Source organism: Simochromis diagramma, unplaced genomic scaffold (assembly GCF_900408965.1).
Source record: "Simochromis diagramma unplaced genomic scaffold, fSimDia1.1 OVJJ01000091.1, whole genome shotgun sequence".
Classification (NCBI taxonomy): Eukaryota; Metazoa; Chordata; class Actinopteri; order Cichliformes; family Cichlidae; genus Simochromis; species Simochromis diagramma.
In genome coordinates this window covers 679335-700845 of record NW_024386901.1, presented here as the reverse complement: position 1 = coordinate 700845, position 21511 = coordinate 679335, and the positions used below count along the sequence as shown (strand labels likewise).

The following is a 21511-nucleotide window of genomic DNA, read 5'->3' as shown; positions in this document are numbered from 1 at the left end:
GATGAATAAGAGTTTCCTTTTACAAACAAATAGAATAATTTTTTTTTTTAAAAAGCTTGTGTTATAAACTCTCGGCACTGTCAAGTAAATTTTTCCTACTTGAAGCACACATGACCATGAACAAATTTTCAGTAACCTAGTTAAACTGTGGTTGTTTGGAGGTAAAACTGATATTGTGTCTCATTAGAACCTGTACACGAGAGATGTGTCTGCAAATAAAAGGTAGAAGGTGAGTGATAATGACACCCTGTCAGGTGAAATGTTAGGAAGGTATTTATGTATGCAAAACAGATCTAGGTTCAGCGACTCGCCTATGAACAGTAAGGGTTTGGCTGACACTGTTTTACACTTACGAGCACCAAACTAAGACCATGGTAATAGTGCCATAAGATTTCTGGAATCAACCCTCATGAAAAAGGCAACAACAGTGAGGAGTTTTGGATAATAGCTTACAGCTGACAGCATGCTGCATCCATAAAAAGATAACTAAGGAAGTACTAGAAGTAGGCTCTGTGGGTTATTCAATATCTTGCGATCAATGCTGACAATAAACCCAGGGCAGCACAAGATGCATCGCATTGCTTTTGTTTGTATACAGAGACTTTATGGACATGCACAAATACTCTAACATATCATGAATACCCCAAAAGGTGTATTCAGTTCATTTGGACGTAGTGTTTATAGTGGGAGAAACGTTACATCACTCATCCAAAGTGACTTCAGCTGACTGCAGGCTTCCCCAACCTTATAAACAGTACTCATGGCCGCTGATCAATGATCTTTGATTAATGATCAACGCACTTTGATCGGTGGTTGATCAATGGTCATGACAATTTGCATATTAATAATCAAGGAACTGACCTCATAGCCAAACAGTCAAGGCACACTTTAGTACAAGAACTCAGTTTATGGCACTAGATATTACTTATTTAATATCTGCACATAAACATGTTATTTTGCATTTTGATCATGAAGCCATCACATAAAGGCATGTAAGAAACAGGGTCAAGTAAAGTTACATGACACTGAGTGAAAGTGGTCATTACATCATCCACACAAACCCTGCAGAGATAATGTGAGAAGGAATGAAAATCCAGTAGCTCTACAGAAGATTACATTAGCAAAGCTTGAAATCAAAGTAGGGTTTGATCTGGTATTTTTACAGGACTCTGAAAGTGACTGAAGCCAGAGAGAACCTACTGGTACACAGAGGGCCTGTAGATAGTCTTCTAACCTCCCCCCCAAAAAAAGAAAATGACTCGTATACTGAAAATCCTGTAATAATTCTTTTTGCTTTAGTTGAATGCAGTAATTTACGAGCTTTAATGCCATTAAGAAAAGCAGCAAAACAAAGATAGAAACAGCATCAAATGCTTTTGAGATTACAACCGAGAATGTGTTGTTGAAAACTGAGTTTAAAGTGACAGATCATCTCTGTGGGCAAACAACCAAAGTAATCTTGTAATGGAAAAAGCATGCTATGAATAATGAGGCAGCTCTCTCCAGTACTGAGCTGACAGTGGAGCCAGGTGTCCAAGCCTCATCCCCGCTTTGCATCATCCTCATCGCCTCCAACCTAACAGGCCTCTAGCAACAACATGCCTGAGGCTGTCTGTAATATCATTTACTGTGAGCGTGTCAAACTGCCGCTGGGAAAAAGCCATGGGGATGAGATATGAGCAAATCTCCACTTGCAGGTTTAGATGAAAATCGCTGGACTGCAAAACCAATAAAGCAATAACAGCCACTAGACAGAGTATGGATGGCAGGCCTCAGACTCACCACTGAACTCCCTCGCGTGTCGCGAGACGAGACTAAAGCCGCTGAAATTACTTCAAAAAGCCACAAATTAAATCTATAGAAAGTAGCAACCCTAAGACTCCTCAATCCTCCTCAATTTCTACTGCAAGTAGGGCTACAACGATTCGTTGGCATCATCAATGACGTCGACTACGACAAATAGTCGACATTTACATTGTCAATGTGTCGTATACTAATACCACGTAAATGCATGTTTGTAACTGCAATACACTACAGGAAGCTATGGGGGCAGTATCACCTCCATCGTCTGCCAAGACTGGAGTCAAAACGAATGAAAAAGATCGCAACTGCAAACGCAAAGCACGAGGACGGAAAAAAAATTAACTGTCTACATGACTGTTACCGCATCATCATTTCTAATTCTGTTTTGTTCTGTTTTAGTAGTATTAGGCACAGGCATATACTAGTTTTTAAAAAATCCAGTGTACTTGCTACTTTTGTCTTACAGAAAGGTCATGAGTTATAGTGGCTTGAACTGTGTAGACAAAGGATGTGTTTGGATCTGAAGTCAAAAATCAACTCAGCTCATCTCAACAGAATAGGGTGGAAAAATAAATGCATCAGCATCAGCGCGAGGCAGAGGAGACAAGGTTATCTGAGGCACAATGGGAGCCCTGGTCCACTTGTTACCATTCTGGCCAGCCCTCTTCTCTCAGGACAGATTAAGGCTGAGCTGGAAGGCATGCAGTGAGCACAAAGAGCTTTACGCATTTTCTTTTTTAACAGCTGCATGGAGGGCATGTTAAATAGAAGCAAGCTGTATACAAACTGTTATGTATGTAATGCTTTTGTCGGGAACGCTTCTCAGTTCTAGCCTGACACGGGACGATGCCGCGCTCGCTTGGTCGGAGATGAGAAATCTTTCCACATTGCCCTCCAGTCAAAAAGTCAGGTTCAGAATTCAAGTTTAAAGAAATGCAAAGGGATAATTTTTATCCCAACGTGCAGTGCATCAGGGTCTAGCAAAATATAAACTTGGTTTAAATCCATAACTCGCACTATTTTCATCCAGTCAGCCAGACTTTTGGATGTCTGAGTCCCCCGTGTTAAAAGCAGTCAATGTCAGTAATAGCTAACACAGCAGGAGGTCCACTGCATCTCTCAAATACTGCTTTTTCTTTCTGCATTCTGCACTCTTTCCAAATCACACAAAAACACAATCAATACCGCCTGTAAGAAGACAGGATACGCCTCATCAATAATGGAAGTGTGTTTTGTGAGGAGCGCAATGCTTGATTTTGCCTTGTGTCTTGCTTGTATTTTATTGGCCACCCAGTGAATAATAACGGCATCTATCCAGAGTCAGCTATTACAAGGCGGCAGGGGAAAACCACCCAGACAGACACAATGATAAAACACAAAAGGACATGCTGCAGATGAACAGTCAGACACACATGAATACTAACAAATGGAAGTGCGCACACACACACAAGCAGCATCTATCTACCATTTAGCAGCAGCTCATAAAATAACAGAGGCGCCTCCGGCCAATTTGCCAGACGGAACGTTCCAATTTGACACAAACGCCTCATAAGCATGCACCCTCACACCACACACACACGCACATAAACGCACACATCCAGCAACATTAGCATAAACACACAAGTCAAGCTGGCAACTCAAACAGATAAACAAGCACAAAGCCACATTTTCACAGGTATAAGCTCACAGTATCCAACGACTTAAATGAGATTTTGCGTATCATTATTGGCAGTGATTATTACTAACACATCTATCGATATTAACCATAGCTCTCCTCATCTTTTCACCATTTACTTTCGTAATTCAAATGAATCAAACACGACACAAAGGCAAAGGCTGCAGCCTACACAGTCATTCCATCCAGCTATTGTTTAGCAGGTTATGTGCTAATTGCCTCTTCTTTACAAAGCTGTGACAGAGGGCTGGATAGCTCTGGATAGCTGTGTGCCTACTTCATCAACTCTGAAAGCCATAGACCACAGATGAAGACATGCAATTGACTAACAACACAAGGAGGTACAAGAAAAAGCTTGGGAACCCTTTGGAATAACCTGGATTTCTCTATTGATTACTGACAGAATGTGACCACCTAAGACAACTGCGGACATGCACTAGGGCTGCCACAAACAATTATTTTGATAGTCGACTAGTCACCGATTATTTCTACGATTAGTCGACTAATCAGATCATCATCCATTGGACGTAAAACGTACAGCTTATTGCACCAGCATGCATCTGCTCTTATACAGTGGGGCAAAAAAGTATTTAGTCAGCCACCGATTGTGCAAGTTCCCCCACTTAAAATGATGACAGAGGTCAGTAATTTGCACCAGAGGTACACTTCAACTGTGAGAGACAGAATGTGAAAAAAAAAATCCATGAATCCACATGGTAGGATTTGTAAAGAATTTATTCGTAAATTAGGGTGGAAAATAAGTATTTGATCACCTCAAACAAGGAAAATCTCTGGCTCTCACAGACCTGTAACGTCTTCTGTAAGAAGCTTTTCTGTCCCCCACTCGTTACCTGTATGAATGGCACCTGTTTGAACTCATCATCTGTATAAAAGACACCTGTCCACAGCCTCAAACAGTCAGACTCCAAACTCTGCCATGGCCAAGACCAAAGAGCTTTCGAAGGACACCAGGAAAAGTATTGTAGACCTGCACCAGACTGGGAAGAGTGAATCTACAATAGGCAAGCAGCTTGGTGTGAAAAAATCAACTGTGGGAGCAATCATCAGAAAATGGAAGACATACAAGACCACTGATAATCTCCCTCGATCTGGGGCTCCACGCAAGATCTCATCCCGTGGGGTCAAAATGATCATGAGAACGGTGAGCAAAGATCCCAGAACCACACGGGGGGACCTGGTGAATGACCTGCAGAGAGCTGGGACCAAAGTAACAAAGGTCACCATCAGTAACACACTACAACGGCAGGGAATCAAATCCCGCAGTGCCAGACGTGTTCCGCTGCTGAAGCCAGTGCATGTCCAGGCCCGTCTGAAGTTTGCCAGAGAGCACATGGATGATACAGCAGAGGATTGGGAGAATGTCATGTGGTCAGATGAAACCAAAGTAGGACTTTTTGGTATAAACTCAACTCGTCGTGTTTGGAGGAAGAAGAATACTGAGTTGCATCCCAAGAACACCATACCTACTGTGAAGCATGGGGGTGGAAACATCATGCTATGGGGCTGTTTTTCTGCCAAGGGGACAGGACGACTGATCCGTGTTAAGGACAGAATGAATGGGGCCATGTATCGTGAGATTTTGAGCCAAAACCTCCTTCCATCAGTGAGAACTTTGAAGATGAAACGAGGCTGGGTCTTCCAACATGACAATGATCCAAAACACACCGCCCGGGCAACAAAGGAGTGGCTCCGTAAGAAGCATTTGAAAGTCCTGGAGTGGCCTAGCCAGTCTCCAGACCTCAACCCCATAGAAAATCTGTGGCGGGAGTTGAAAGTCCGTGTTGCTCGGCGACAGCCCCAAAACATCACTGCTCTCGAGAAGATCTGCATGGAGGAATGGGCCAAAATACCAGCTACTGTGTGTGCAAACCTGGTAAAGACCTATAGTAAACGTTTGACCTCTGTTATTGCCAACAAAGGTTATGTTACAAAGTACTGAGTTGTATTTTTGTTATTGACCAAATACTTATTTTCCACCCTGATTTACGGATAAATTCTTTACAAATCCTACCATGTGGATTCATGGATTTTTTTTTCACATTCTGTCTCTCACAGTTGAAGTGTACCTCTGGTGCAAATTACTGACCTCTGTCATCATTTTAGGTGGGGGAACTTGCACAATCGGTGGCTGACTAAATACTTTTTTGCCCCACTGTATAACTATCATTAGCTTACAGCTTTAAGTATTTAAGGTATGTGCTAACTAAAAATAAAGACAAGATGATAGTTTATTAAATTTTAATGAAATCTGCAGATTGTTTCGGTGAAGTTTAATAAACTCCTCGCTATCTAAAATATAACAGGACACCGGAGTATATTCTCGAGCATCTCACACTTCTGATAATCAGTTGTCTGCTTGACAGCTGTGTAAAAACTATAACTTTAATCTCAGCCAAACCAAGTTACTCAAGAACAAATAAAATACTAAAAAAAAAAAAAAGCCAAACAATAACATTTTTAACTTATCTAAGTGACTTATATATATTTAATAGCGGTACAACGATATTCGTATCGATATTGAACCGTTCGATACAGTGCTTTCGGTTCGGTACGCATATGTATCGAACAATACAACATTTGTAATTTATTTTATCAACTTTCCTTCTGGCGATGCTGTCTGTGTTGAGCGCTCAGTGAATCTGCGTTCGACTACTCCGCCTAGGCTGCACTGTCGAGCGCAGATCCACTGAGCGCTCAACACAGACAGCATAGTCAGAAGGAAGAGCGCAGGGCAAGCTAGCCAGACAGAAGTTAAGCTCTCCTTGCAACATGGACCTCCCCCACCCTCATTCAGATCTGGCGTTTGGAATTATTTTGGTTTTCATGTGACGTATGACCCTGAAGGTAAGCGAGTCATGGACTAAAGTAAAACAGTATGTTGGATGTGCCATGCAATGCTCAATTACATGGGTGGGAACTAGTGTGTTAGCGCAGTTAGCTCGTTAACGTGTTGGCCGTCTAGCCCCATGCACGGGGCGATCGGCGGTAGCTCGTTAACAGAGATTTGCCGTGTTGTGGCGTTAAGGTCATTTCAACGAGATCAACCTGAAAGCACTAGTGGGAACACAACGAATATGACTGCACATTTACGCCGACATCATCCTAGTGCAAAGACAAAAACAACAAGCATGCTACTAACTTTAGCCGAGTCATTTAGACAGCTGTTAGCACATGATTCTCCTTATGCTGCTGAGAATATAGCCCAGAAGAAGCGGATAGTATAGCTTTTATTTTGGAAAGAGACATTTCTCTGTAATAAACTCTCTTTTCCAAAGATGAGTGATTCCTCAATCAGATACAGGGCTTGCAATATCGCTAGCCCGACGTCCTGGGGCTAGCGATTTTTTTCAGCCGGGCTACCAAAATCTCTCTCTTCCCTGCCCGTCGGGCTATTGTAGGAAAAATATATGTCAATGCTTTTGCATTCTTTCAGAAATGTAGCTGGGTAATTATGTCATTGGCATCGGTGAGCCACTGTCAATATGTGACATATTGAAATCGCGTTTGAATTTGCGCTTGTTTTTTTGCTTTCACTTTGCAATCGTGCGAACTGTGTATAGAGAGCGACAGCACTGATCTGTGAGTGATGATAATTTGTGCACCAATTCCTCTGACATCGTCTTATTAATCGTTAGCTTACTACACAAACATGACAAGTGAAATCTCCCGCAGCTTAAACATGTGAGAGGTTGATCGCGCAGAGAATCGCTGAGCTTATGTGAGTGCGTGTGTAAAAGCAGCAGGATATATATTTTAGTTCTGCTGAGCCAAATAAGACAGGTCAGGGTGAAGAAGTGACAGCCAAAGAAAAGCTTACCACAAAACGGAGAAGTTATGACAAATGAGACTATAAGGCAAAAAGAAAGTGCAGCTTTATGGTTTCATGGACAAAAGAATTTCTGTGGCTGCAATATGATGAGCTAAATAACCAGGGCTGCACATAAGTGGTCCGCAGGTGTGCATTCGCTGTCAAAATAAAAAAAACACGCACAAAGGGTTAGGGTTAAATTTAAAAACTGTACTTTTGAGTTAAAATATATATTTATAATTTTAATAAATGACAAATTGAAAAGGCATGAACATTTTTTTGTATCGAAAAAATATCGAACCGTGACACCAAAGTATCGAACCGAACCGAACCGTGAATTTTGTGTATCGTTGCACCCCTAATATTTAACCGGAGTAGCGAAAGACGGCGGTGGGTTTGAAAACGATTTGCTGGGAGTCCGGTGTTCTCACGGGCTCTAGTGAGCCTTGAACCCCGGCTAGCTATCGAGCTAGTGGGTAACAGACGTCTCCGAAAACGTCGGAGCGCTTTTGAAAATATGTGGTGTCTTGATAAACTGAGCAGATATTTGAGGTTTACACAGCTACATTCTCGCCTAAAAATATGTTAAACGTTTATTTTGTGACCCAGAAAGAATAATAAGAGTAATATTAAAACTAACTAGCTGCTGCCATTGTTGGAAACTGAGCTGGGCTGCGCTATGAATTCTGGGACAGAGCTACTGCTTCTTCTTCTTCGGGGGTTAACGGCAGCTGGCATCCTTGTACATGCAGTGCTGCCATCTTCTGTTTCAGTCCGTTATTACACTCTTAAATCCTACTACTTATTCCTGCGTCTTTTGGGATCTTACAAAGCTTCAAACGACGCGTCGACTATTAAATCAGTCGTCGACGATTTTGATAGTCGACGTAATCGTGACTACCGTATTTTCCGCACTATAAGGTGCACTTAACATCGTTTAATTTTCTCAAAAATCGGCAGTGCGTCTTATAATCTGGTGCGCCTTATCTATGAATTCTGGCTGTGTTTACTGACTGTAGCAATGGGAGTTGCATTTACCTGTGTGTTCCGCCCGGAGTCTCTGATTCTCACCTTCCGGTGTTACACTCTCAAGACTCCAGGCGGAACACACAGGTAAATGCAATTCCCATTGCTACACTGACCTCGAGCTGATTTTATGTGGTACACGGCGCTCAAAAATCTGTCAAAAAATGTTTTAGTAGGACTTTGCTAAGCTACGAAGCTGCACCGCTTGATGGACTGTCTGAGCATTATGGCTACCGTAGTCAGGAGCCTTGCAGCTCATAGTAATCTGGGTCCAAAACTCCGTCCACGTCAGGTCCCAAACAAACACTGTGTAAATTCTTTCATCTTTAATAAAATGATCAGTGTTGCTGCTTTACCAGGTGTATCAATTAAGTTAAACATCCAGGCATCCATGAAAACAGAATTTATTAAATTAAACGGAGTTAGAAGTTAGCAGGAAGTTAGTAGATAGTTAGCTCGCTGGTTTTGCTAGTTACCTTAACATGGTATATCATGTTCTGACTGAGAGATTTCTGGAAAAAAATAAAACGTACAGCTCTGCCATCACTTCCAACATGAATGTAGAGAGAAAGCTACACAATAGTGATGTTTGTAGGATTACTGAAGTTGGGCTAGATGGTATATAATGCTGTGCTAGTGATCGCTAGCGACACCGCTATGTTAGCATACCAAAGCATAAAACTGAACCTGGAGAATGAACGCTAACCTTTTTCCACTTTTTTTGACAAATGCAATCGCCTGGAAAATTGCTGTAAACGGACCAAACTTCAGTAGGAGAGAACAACTGAGATAGTCCAGCCACAATATGAGGTTAGTCATTAATGTAAGATAAGATAACCTTTATTAGTCTCACACGTGGGAAATTTGTTACAGCAGAAAGTGGACAGTGCAAAGTTACATAGCAAAAATTAGAAAAACACTGGAATAACATATACTGTTGTTCCAGCGTTTATAGAGCAGCTACCAGAGAATTCAACATTAATGAATTAATGGTATGGAAGTGGAGGAAGCAAGCGGAATGAGTTGAGTAAAGTTTGACTTTTCTGACTGATTTGTTTCGTTAAATGCGCTTTATAATGCGGTGCGCCTTATGTATGAACACAGACCCGTTTGTCGACAGTGCGCCTTATAATACCGTGCGCCTTATGGTCCCATAAATACGGTAGTCGACTAATCGTGGCAGCCCTAACTTGCACCATCTGAACTAATAGCACACAGGCAGTTTGAAGTGGCCATAGCAAAACTGTAGAGATACAAGAAGCCTGAAAATGCTACACGCATTCTGGCTGCAACAGAAGCATATTTCATTTCTAAAGCATGGCAGAGGCTTGGGTTTGATTTGCTGACTCTGAGCTTGGGTGGCTTTCAGCACTGAAGAGAACACTGAATTACACACTGCATCAAAAAAGCTCAGGGGCACCCATAGTACACAAATAAACTACTTTTCCAGGATCCACCATGATCTGACTCACATAAAGATCTGACCATTTTTATACGTAATAATATGAGAGATCTTCATAGCTCCAAAGGATTCACAAATGTACAAATGCCTTACAGCAACATCAAACATGAGCACGTATGAAAAACAGCTTTGCTAGCGCAATTATTTTGCCCATTTATCAGTTAAGAGAACTATTTTCAGAACTTTTGGTTCATAAAGATACCAGTAACATTTTCTATATCAGAAATTTGGACAACCTTGCTGACAAAAATTCCGTCTTAACTGGGCACTGGTTATTTAAAACTACTATTATTTCTTCACTTCAGCAGCTTCTGTTTTTTAAAATGCCTCAGGCACGAGCTAAGCCAGGTATAAATATTGTATTTGTTACAAGAATGAACTCAAGAACCTTTGTGCTCTCTGAGCTCTCGGGGAACTGAGGACTCAGTTAGCTGGGCTGCACTCGTACTAATAGATTTACAGTGTATAACCAACAGGTCAAATTAGCCAGGCGACCCAGCCAATCAAAGCAATCTGTGCTTTTAGGGAGGAGGTTTTTAAGAGACAGAAGCTAAAACTGAGCATTTCTGGTACAGGATATGAAGAGCTATTGCAACAGACAACAGAAGTAAAAAAAATATATATATATTTTCTGAACAAGCATCCAAACATATCCCAAAATAAAATGATAAATCTGCAACTGAGCATAATACGAGCACTTAAAGTTTGCATAGTTATGAACTTGCAGACTATTCACAGCCAAAATTGATCAGCTCCCATTTGCCCAAAGGAGCTTTGCAGTGAGTTTTAGCCCCCTGCATAGCCTGTCTAGCCTGCAACTTTAGTGTTTTGGTTAATTGGCGCAGTTCTTAGTGGGCGGCCCTTCTCAGTCAATAAGTTCTAAAAAGCCTCTGTACACTTCAGACTACACAGCAAGCAGCAGACAGGCAGAGTGGAGCATTAGCTGCTGAAGAGCCAGATAGTTTTGTACAAGTGCTGGCAGAGACCAAAAAAGAAAGACTTCACAGACTTCCAAACATATATATATTAGGGGTGCAACGATACACAAAATTCACAGTTCGGTTTGATACTTTGGTGTCACGGTTCGATATTTTTTCGATACAAAAAAATGTTCATGCTTTTTTAATTTGTTATTTATTAAAATTATAAATATATATTTTAACTCAAAAGTACAGTTTTTAAATGTAATGTTGCTGAAAAAACAAAGGGATAAAATAATAAATCTATCTGATCGAGAAATCACTCATCTTTGGAAAAGAGAGTTTATTACAGAGAAATGGCTCTTTCCAAAATAAAAGCTATACTATCTGCTTCTTCTGGGCTATATTCTCAGCAGCATATTAAACATATCAGGTCCCCATAAGGAGAATCATGTGGGCTGTCTAAATGACTCGGGTGAAGTTTGTAGCATGCGTGCATGTTGTTTTTGTCTGCTTCCACTTGTCTTTGCACTAGGATGATGTCGGCGTAAATGTGCAGTCATATTCGTTGTGTTCCCACTAGTGCTGTCAGCGTTAATCTCGTTGAAATGACCTTAACGCCACAACGCGGCAAATCTCCGTTAACGAGCTACCGCGGATCGCCCCGTGCGTGGGGCTGGACGGCCAACACGTTAACGAGCTAACTGCGCTAACACACTAGTTCACACCAAGCATTGAGCATTGCGTGGCACATCCAACATACTGTTTTACTTTAGTCCATGACGCGCTTACCTTCAGGGTCATACATCACATGAAAACCAAAATAGTTCCAAACGCCAGATCTGAATGAGGGTGGGGGAGGTTCAGTTTGCTATGTTGCAACCAGAGCTTAACTTCTGTCTGGCTAGCTTGCCCTGCGCTCAGTGAATCTGCGTTCGACTGCTCCGCCTAGGCTGCACTGTCGAGCGCAGATCCACTGAGCGCTCAACACAGACAGCATCGTCAGAAGGAAAGTTGATAAAATAAATTAAAAATTTTGTATTGTTCGATACATATGCGTACCGAACCGAAAGCACTGTATCGAACGGTTCAATATCGATATGAGTATTGTTGCACCCCTAATAGATATATCAATAGAGATAGATTAAGCCATAATTCAGTCATTTTAACATTTTATATGAATCGTTTCTGTAAAACATATTTAATTTGAACAGCAGGTAATGTTGTTAATGTTTTGAAAATGTACAAAATGTTCAACTACAACGAGTGTAGTGGCTGGATCATTGTGATCATCATAGGTGGCAGATAAAGAGGTGCATACCAATAAACAAATCCCGATTGTCTCTCCTTGTACAAAAAAGAATTTCTCACCAAGCATTATCAGCTACACTGTCTAATTTTAAACCTAACACTACAACTTTACTGTGATAAGGCTGACACATTGGAGTGTTAGCCCAACAGTGAGATTATTTGAGTGTTTATTGCTCACTAACAAAGTGCAGATCTATGCACTACATAAAGACTTGTTAAATATCTGCAGTATCTCAAATACATTTAGAGTTCTCCTGTTCGTCACGTGCATCCTCTTGTTGCAGCCTCAGCGATCCTATGCTCGTGTTTGCAAACATTTTTTTCCCCTAATGTGATATGCATCCTGCTGGAGGCACTATCGCATGACCTTGTCCACAAGAGAACGAGCCGTGTGTGTTTGTCTGAGTGTTAGGAAGATGGTGTGTGTGTGTGCACATCACGCATGCATCCAAGTGCGACTTATGACTGTGTGAGCAAACTGCCGATGGGTAAAGGCGGCAGTATCTGGCTTACCAAAGATATTTGTGGAATGTCCTTTCTTGGCGATGGGCTTTAGCTCGTTGTGACCCCAGCCGTACTGTCTGTAGCTGTCCCAGGCATGTTTCATCATCTAAAAAAAACAAACAAACAAAAAAACAGTATGTTAGAAGAAGCAAAGTCCTTTGACACGTGTGACATCACTGTCACAAAAAAACAAAAGGGACACAATCATACAGTCATCATGGTGGTATGATTTCAAGTTGCACTGATATAATTTGCATTTGAGCATTACATTGGTTTATTTACAGCAGCTGTTGTAGCCTGGGTTAGTTGTCATAGGAACGTGAAATCCACCAATCAATTCAATGCAAAACAATAGTGTTTTTCTACACACAGGCCCAATGGCAAAGCCTCGTCTTCTCTCTCTATATATCATTATATTGCATTACTTCCCTTCAACCAATCATACAGACATCGGTCTACTGAACAGAGAAGAATAAGACTCTACTTTTCATATGAGCTTTGAAAAGAGGCTGGAAAAGAGGAGACTCAGGGAGGGAAGGAGGATAAAAAGAGCAAGAGATTGGGAGATGAGCCCTGACATGGAGGCTGATGCTGTGAAGAGGCGCTCCAGGGCAAACAGAGAAGATGACACAGCCAAGAGAGGAAAGAGTGCCAGCTTTTACTGAATCAGTGCTGCTCTCTATCCATTTCAAAACACCTCCTCCCCTTTGCAACTCTTACACATGTGGCATCGACAACAGAAAAAAGAAGGCACATTTCCTGTCCATGTGGCCGTGTATTGTATATCACAGTCTCATTTTAATGGATATCTGCTGATTTCTTGCCCTCTGTTGCAGTCTGTCTACTTGACTGTTACCTCATCATCATTTCTGGTTAATGATGATCTCGGTTTTGACAAAGTGACTAAGATGTAGAGCTCTTCCCAATACCAATTGAAAGCTGGGGTTTCCCCAACTACAAGCTACAAAATTTACAAAAATTACAAAGTGCATCTCTGGCCCATAAAATATAGACCTGTCATTTTACGGCCACCAAGCTACGCCAGTTTCCCTCTCTGTCCAACAGCCTGCCTCTTTATGCCACCATGTGCAGATGAGCATCCAAATCCTCTTCCAACTTTCTCTCTCCTTGGAGCAGGCATGCAGCCAAGCTAATAAAGACAAGGGCCAGGAGTTTCATTGTGTTCTTGGCTTCGTGGCTTTCCATGACGCACTCCATTCACGCACCGAGGATTATAAATCAAATTAATACGCACCAGGACATGGACACTTAAACGTTGGCTGACTCCCTCTGATATGTGTTGATTGGACGCTTCATCAAATTCTGATTGGCTCATATGCCAAGGACAAGCGCTGCAGTGCGGGGAGCTTGACAATGTTGACAAACTGCTTATTTAAAGGACCTTGGAATACTAATTGGACATTAGGCTACAAAATTCAGTGATTGATTCTGACAGCTACCGCTTGCCATCACAGTATCTTGGGAGATACATGCAAAGGATTGGGGGGAAGGGGGTGGATGGGCTTGCATTGACCCAGTGGCTGATGCACTCTACAATCAGAAGTAAAGCTCCTCAGTAATTTGCTGCAGAGAGGAAATAGCAGCCAAAATGAACACTCCTGTGACCTGTATTCATCAATATCCCTATGAAAGGGCACTGCAGGATGCTAGAAGGTGGCTATTAGCACCAAAGATATTATTATTATTATTATTATTATTTGGCTTTATGTTGTATTATGTAGTTCAGAGTAGGGAGCAGGAAATTCTGTTAAATTATCCATGTTCTTGTTCCACACTTCAAGTGTTGCTGGAATTAATCTGTTCATGGACACCTTCATAAGAACTTACAAGTATCACAAATACCAATTTCATAACGGAAAACATGAAAAAGTTTTGTGTTTAAGCCAAACTGAACACAAAGCATCTAACACCGTGATAAACTGTGCAACAAAGGGTATGTTTAAGTTAATAAACCGTGTTCCCACCCACACTGCACCAAAGATTCCTCCACAAAATGTGCCGTGACACACGCCTTTACCTCTAGTCAGTGCTGCTGGTGATTACTTCTCTTTTCAGTTAGTACCCACTGTGAATTACTACATCTCGGAGTGTGGAGACATCCGACAGCTTGTGGTGTAGGATAAAGGGAGCCTGTTCAACTCTTCAGAGAAGCACCAGTAGAAACACAACGCTGTCGTTTCACATGATTCATCTTTTCTGTGGCAGCTGCTTATACTTATACTATTATCTTGCATATACTTTTAGTTTTAAAATCCCACTTCTATGCTATTTTGCATTTTTCCCCCTCCAACTCTTCGATTTGAACTGCAACGAATGGACAAGCTAATGTTTTCCTAAGTTTTTTTTATTGGACAATGGCAATTTGTTTAAACCATTACTTACAAGATAAGAGGATTTTTCCCCCTATAAAAAAGTATAAATTTGTAGCTTTCTCATTTGGAGTCTAGGCTGAATCTTACTATCTGCAAGTCTACCAGATCCTGCCTCATTAGTACTTGTCATGACTTGGTAAACATCCTACTGCTTTTTTGTTCTGCCAGGTCTGAAGAACAAACTACTTCAGAAAATGCAGAAAAATATAGCATTTATCCAGGTATAACAGCCTGATGTGTTTGTTGTTGCATTGTTTTTTCTTTTTTCTGCTGAAGACCGAAAACTGAAAGCTGCAAGATGATGCAAGAGGTAGTACATAAGCGTTTTATTTATTTATATCCGTTATCTGTCCAAGTATACATCTCACAGATTAAAAATCTCTTTTTCCAAGAGAGTTTAGAGACGAGGAGGAAAACGTTTTGCGTTTGGAAACAGCTCATCAGAAAATGTCTTCACTCACGATGAATTATTATTGCGATTTTGGCGAAATGCTGAGTATTGCAACAACATACATTTATCAGCTTTTTAAGCTGTAAATTATGTCCTCAAAGTTAGACTGTCAAAATTTTGTTTATCCAATAAAATAAACAGATAATGTTATCTTACTTGGTTATTTTTTTTGCAACAAAATGGCATTAGCAAGTATACCAATACTGCAACCAAAACCTGCCATACATGTTTGTCACAGTCTGCAACTAATGAGGTCAAGTTGGGAATTATGTGCAATCTGTTTCTGATAATGCAGCAATTAACTGATAACTCGTTGAAGCTAAGTCTGCCCAGTGTTGGATGCTCTTTGAGTCGAGCCGGTTTCATGCAAGTCTGTTCAACTAACGTCATCTCAGGATGACTGTGCATGGGATGAGCCCTCTTGTTCATAGTATTCATTCAACTATTTAAATGTATTTTTTGAAATACTGATATTTGGTGTATCAGCATCCCTTGACATGTATCAAGATATGGCACGTCAATCCAGAATACCAATATAGGAAGACAGTAGCACTGTCAAGAAATATGAATATGTCTGTATGTTCATAGGCATCTTTTGTTTTGTAACCATTATTTCTGAATGGCTACATTAGCCAGTGATCGAAGCGCTCACTTGTAGTATAGAGAATTTTTAGAAACAATCTCCTGGCAATTTCTCCTTATTTTTCCAAATCCAGGCCATTTTTTAAAAATTAAAAAGTCATTAGTCATAAACTGGATCATCATCAATCAGCACACTCGTCTCAGTAAGGCAGCCTGTCCCCATTTCAACTGCATAATGAAACACATTCACACATGGTTTCAGTGTCTGAAGACCAACTTAATAAAATCGTGTCTTGTTGTGTTCTGTGCCTAAGGATCGGGAAACCTGTGACTGAAGGTTTTTATTATCGCCCTCTACAGTGTTTTGCTTATTTTCATGCTTCCCAGTTTCTATACTGCAACTGCAAAAGTATTAATCATGCAACATTATACACTCCAGCTCACTCTGGAATGAACTGGCAGCCCAAGAGTGGCCCTGTGTTATTAAGGTCAGAGCCAGAGAGAGATTAAAAACCTCTCTTTCCCTCCCACACCTTATCAACTGATGAGCTTGAAAGTAAAAAGTGAAGTCTCACACACGGTGCAGGGTCCAATGGAAAAGGCAGTGGTATTTCTCATTTGAGGAATTTATTTGGCCAGCCCACAAAAAAGATTTGTCTTTCCATTTTGGTTGAGGAAAAAAAAAATGTAAAAAGCAGTCCGAAGTGTAAAAGGATTTAAAAGGTTAAAGCAAATGGTGAGAAAATGTTCCACTGTGAGATACACTACCAGTCAAAACCTTCTAATTTAATGGTTTTTCTTTATTTTTACTACTTTCTACATTGTAGATACATACTGAAGATATCAAGTATAAGAAAGATATATGCAAAGAAACAAATGCTAAATAACTCTCAATATGTCCTATGTTTTAGATTCCTGAAAGTAGCCACCCTTTGCTTTGTTGACAGCGCTGCAAACCCTTGGCCTTCTGTCAGTGAGCTTCATGATGTAGTCACCTGAAATGGTTTCACTTCACAGGTGTGCCTTGTCAGAGCTTATTTCTTGCCTTCTTAATGGGGTTGGGAGCATCAGTTGTGTTGTGCAGAAGTCAGGGCGGTGCACCGCTGACAGCCCTTTTTGACGAATGTTAGATTTCATATTATGGCAAAAACCAATCAGCTAAGTAAAGAGAAACAACAGTCCATCATTACTTTAGGAATTGAAGGTCAGTCAGTCTGGAAAATTGCTAAAACTTTGAATGTGTCCCCAAGTACAATCGCAAAAACCATCAACTGCTAGGATGAAAATGGCTCACATGAGGAAGACCAGGAGTCACCTCTGCTGCTGAGGATAAATCCATCCAGGCTCAGAAAACACAAGTTACCAGCACCTCAGATTAGAGCCCAGATGTCACACAGAGTTCAAGTAGCAGACACATCTCTACATCAACTGTTCAGAGGAGACTGGTGCGAATTAGGCCTCTATGTTCAAACAGCTGCTAATAAACCACAACTAAGGAAAAGCAACAAGCAGAAGAGTTTGTTTGGACCAAGAAACATGAGGAATGGACATGTGATGAAAACCTGATGGAAGACTTGTGCTTTGGTCTGATGAGTCCAAATTTGAGATCTTTGGTTCCAGCTGCCTTTGTGGGACGCAGAAAAGGTGAACGGATACTCTCTACACGCATGGTTCCCACCGTGAAGCATGGAGGAGGACGTGTGATGGTGTGGGGGTGCTTTGCTAGTGACACTGTTGGGGATTTATACAAATTGAAGGCACACTGCCACAGCATGGCTACAACAGCATCCTGCAGCAACATGCCATCCCATCCGGTTTGCGTTTAGTTTGACCATCATTTATTTTTCAATACGACAATGACCCCAAACACACCTCCAGACTGTGTAAGGGCTTTTTGACCAAGAAGGAGAGTGGCCTCCACAGTCACCTGACCTAAACAAGATGGTTTGGGATGAGATTGACCACAGAGTGAAGGCAAAAGGGCCGACAAGTGCTCAGCATCCCTGCGAACTCCTTCAAGACTGTTGAAAACTATTTCAGGCGACGACCTCATGAAGGTCATCAAGAGAATGCCAAGAGTGTGCAAAGCAGTAAACAAAGCAAAGGGTGGCTATTTTGAAGAATCTAAAATATAAAACATGTTTGGAGAAATGTCCCACTTTTTTCACTACATAATTCTGTATGTGTTCATTCATAGTTTTGATGCCTTCAGTGAGAATCTACAATGTAAATAGTCATAAAAATAAAGGGAAACCATTAAATGAGAAAGTCTGTCCAAACATTTGACTGGTAGTGTATGTAATAAATTACTGCAGCTTTGTATGAATCTTTCAATATGTAATGCATTTAATGCTGCTCCAGAGTCAAGAATGCAAAACAAAACCCTGATCTCATGGTAAATGGGCATTATTAAGACTGAAATGTGTGAAAACAGTCGGCAACCAATCTGTATTCTTACATAGACATAAAATTGTAAATTTATCCCAAAGACACGATGTCTTCTTAAATGTTCTTTATTCACAGAATCCAACTCCCTAAATCAAGACAATTAGCTGTCTTAGTCAGAAAGGCAGGTTTGGCTCCATCTTCATGGGTCTACACAATGTGTTAAAAGGTATGACCTTCACAATGGCAACCTGGTAGGCTGTTTGTGCCTGCCCTACATAAGAAGCACAATGTGCCCGTGGCCATTTCTTACCCAAAGTACCAGCAGCCATCATTCAGACACCCTTTATGGCTCATGTGCCGCAGTCTCATACACACAAACACAATTACAATGTACAGTCATGGACAACCACAGGGCAATGAAATATTCGTAAATCTCTCTCTAGCCAGCGGCTGCAACCAAGGCCATTACTCGAGAAAAAATAATGTATATTAAAAAAAAAAATACAAAATAAATTATATTAAAAAAAAATCAGCTCAGCTCACACAGAAGTGGGACACAATGACAAGCTTTTGGAGGTTTGGGGAGCTGGAGAGTTATGTGCTGCTTAGAGTGACCTCCAGAGTCAGTCTGACTGATTTAAAGCACCCGTCTGCCTGCCCTCATCTTTCTCATCTCCTTCCAACTCACCCCATGGAGGCCTCCTATCTGGCTTAACGGAAGTCCTTTCAGAAGACGCATTAGGGTGGTAAGAGTGTGACATCTGAATTGCCTCTTGCAGTAAATACATTCATGGCACTTAAGCAGAGGGTGGCAATAAATTCCCCATGAAATTGAGGCAGTAAAAAAGTCAAGATAGGCTGTTTTCAAACAGCTCTGAAGCCAAGAGTTCAAGAGATGGTGGCTCATAATATGGTTACCTCTGTGTTATGTATGGAACCTCCATCCAAATCAAACAATTCCCCCCATCATGACGACAATCCTATCAATCTCTGGACAAAAATCAACGGGGGCCATGTTTCCAGGAGACAATGAGCATGTCTCAGAAGCCAGATTTTAATCCAAATGGTGATTGCAAGTTATTAAAGGCATTTATCAACAAGTAGAGATTACTTAACTCTTGCCTTATCTCTATTATAGTGAATTAAATGACTATCAGCGAGAGTAAGGCTTCCAGGTCCACCGGGAAGACAATGGCACCCTCTCACAGCAGCAGCCTCCCTCAACAGGACAACAAGCGGCAATCCAAAAGCTTTTCCTGAACAGATTAAGGTGCTGATCTTGCCAAACTCCAAACATCTGGATCTAAGCAAACATCCAAAAAATACACTAGAAAAGTCCAAATCACAGAGGCTCAGCACCCCAGGTTAACCACAAAAGTTCTTTGTCCACGAGTTGTAGTTTAAAGACATAATAGCAAAGTACAAATTATTAGGCAGCTAGTTTTAATGTTGTGACTAACAGTTGCATATGGAACTACCAATGAGTAATGGCCTATAAATAACTAAACATATGAAATAACTCACAGTTTCAAAGGTAATGCATCATATTGACATTTTCAAGTCATAAAGAAGCTGCAATGCTTATGGATTTTATACTGATAATTTTTATCAAAGCTGAACTAGAAGAAAATGACTAAGATTAGAAGTGAGAACCAAGAAGATTATATTTTCCAGTGAGATATTTTAAAGGGGAGAGGATGACTCACCATAAGTATTAAGTGCAGAATAGAGTAAATATTAGACAAATAAATCAGGACTTTTTACATCATCTAACCATTTTTGCATTTTTTTTTTTTTTAAATCAACCAAGTACACAAGCTAAATAAGCCTAAGCTTTACCGCATCAAACTTGAAAAAGAACTGTAAGTGAACTTGACACTGTGACCATTTATAATAAACTTGGAGGCAAACATTTTTCACTATTTGAACATGCAGCTCGTTTTCACATCCAAAATATTTACTACATACTGCTGACCAATGTTCCCTCTAAGCTGTGCACGTGTGTGATTGCACACTGCTGGCACGGTCTCTGCGCACAGAAAATCTGAGTTGCGCCCCAAAAAAAATCTAACCTGAATTGAAATTAAAATTAAAACTTTAACAATTCTGTTTTGCAGTGTTAGTAAGTGACTGGCTGCTCCCGTACAGGATTAGAACAATGCCACCTTATCTCATAGTCCAGCCAATGATGCGATTCACATATACGCAGCTAATCAACGTCGTTGACAGGCTATGACAGCGTCCTTATCTGCCGACACCGGTGTTTTAGCTAGCAAAGCGGCGTGGCTGATGTGGAGTGAAGCCACGTTAATGACAACGTGTACAACCATTGGAGATGTGAGCAGGACAGACGGAACAATTGAAAAAGTGTGGACTTTACACCAGTTTTTAAATTATGTTGATAGGCCACGTAAAACCAGAGTTATGATAAAAATATCTGCAATGTTTGGTTTTCTTCCTGAATACTATCGTTGTTTATATTTACTGCGGGAAGAAACGGTAAAAACTGCGTTTTATAAGGAAAACGCTTGAAAGCACTCAACACAATCAAAAACAACACCAAAAAACCCAGCCTTTCCTATTGGTGGAAAAATGTACCATGTCGACCAATCAAGGGGGAAGTTTTAGGAGTAAAACATCTCAGATGTGAGAGATTTGCGACGTTTAGCACAAATCTTGTGTAGTTAGTGTGTAGTGTAGTCAATAGTTTTGTTGTGTGTGTCAGAACAATGAGGAGACTACTGAATGTTACAGGTGTTACAGCAGTGATACATCTCATGTTGTCAGGCCTGCAGGTATCAGGCTGTTGTTCTCCTTTATCTCATAGTGGACAGAAATTATTTTTTGGAGTGGCACAAATAATTTGTGTGGCATCAGATTTGATGCAGAACAGCTGATTGTTCTGTAAATAGTTTGAAATGTTGAAGAAAAAAAAAAACTGTTGTTTGCAAAACTCAGTTACTTTTTTGAAGTAGTAACTATATAATTCTTTGCCCAACATTGGTCTTTATATACTGTATTTTATTCAGACAGAGTTACAGGACTCCCAGACCACAGACTCATAAGACAAGTCAGAGCTTTATTTTAAAAAAGAAAGAAAAAAGAAAGAAAGTTGTGTTTTCAAAATGGGAGTTCATGTTATTTTTACTTCCAATAGTGTTAACATA

General features: G+C 40.7%; 1 protein-coding gene across 2 annotated transcripts in view; it reads right to left on the bottom strand.

The window, feature by feature from the left end:
• man1a2 (mannosidase, alpha, class 1A, member 2) overlaps positions 1-21511 on the bottom strand; it is a 141640-nt gene that overhangs the window by 78953 nt on the left and 41176 nt on the right. For both annotated transcript variants that reach the window (XM_040034718.1, XM_040034719.1), the window contains exon 4: positions 12540-12636. In XM_040034718.1, the coding sequence (XP_039890652.1) occupies positions 12540-12636 (97 nt within the window). The remainder of the gene's footprint in view (positions 1-12539; positions 12637-21511) is intronic.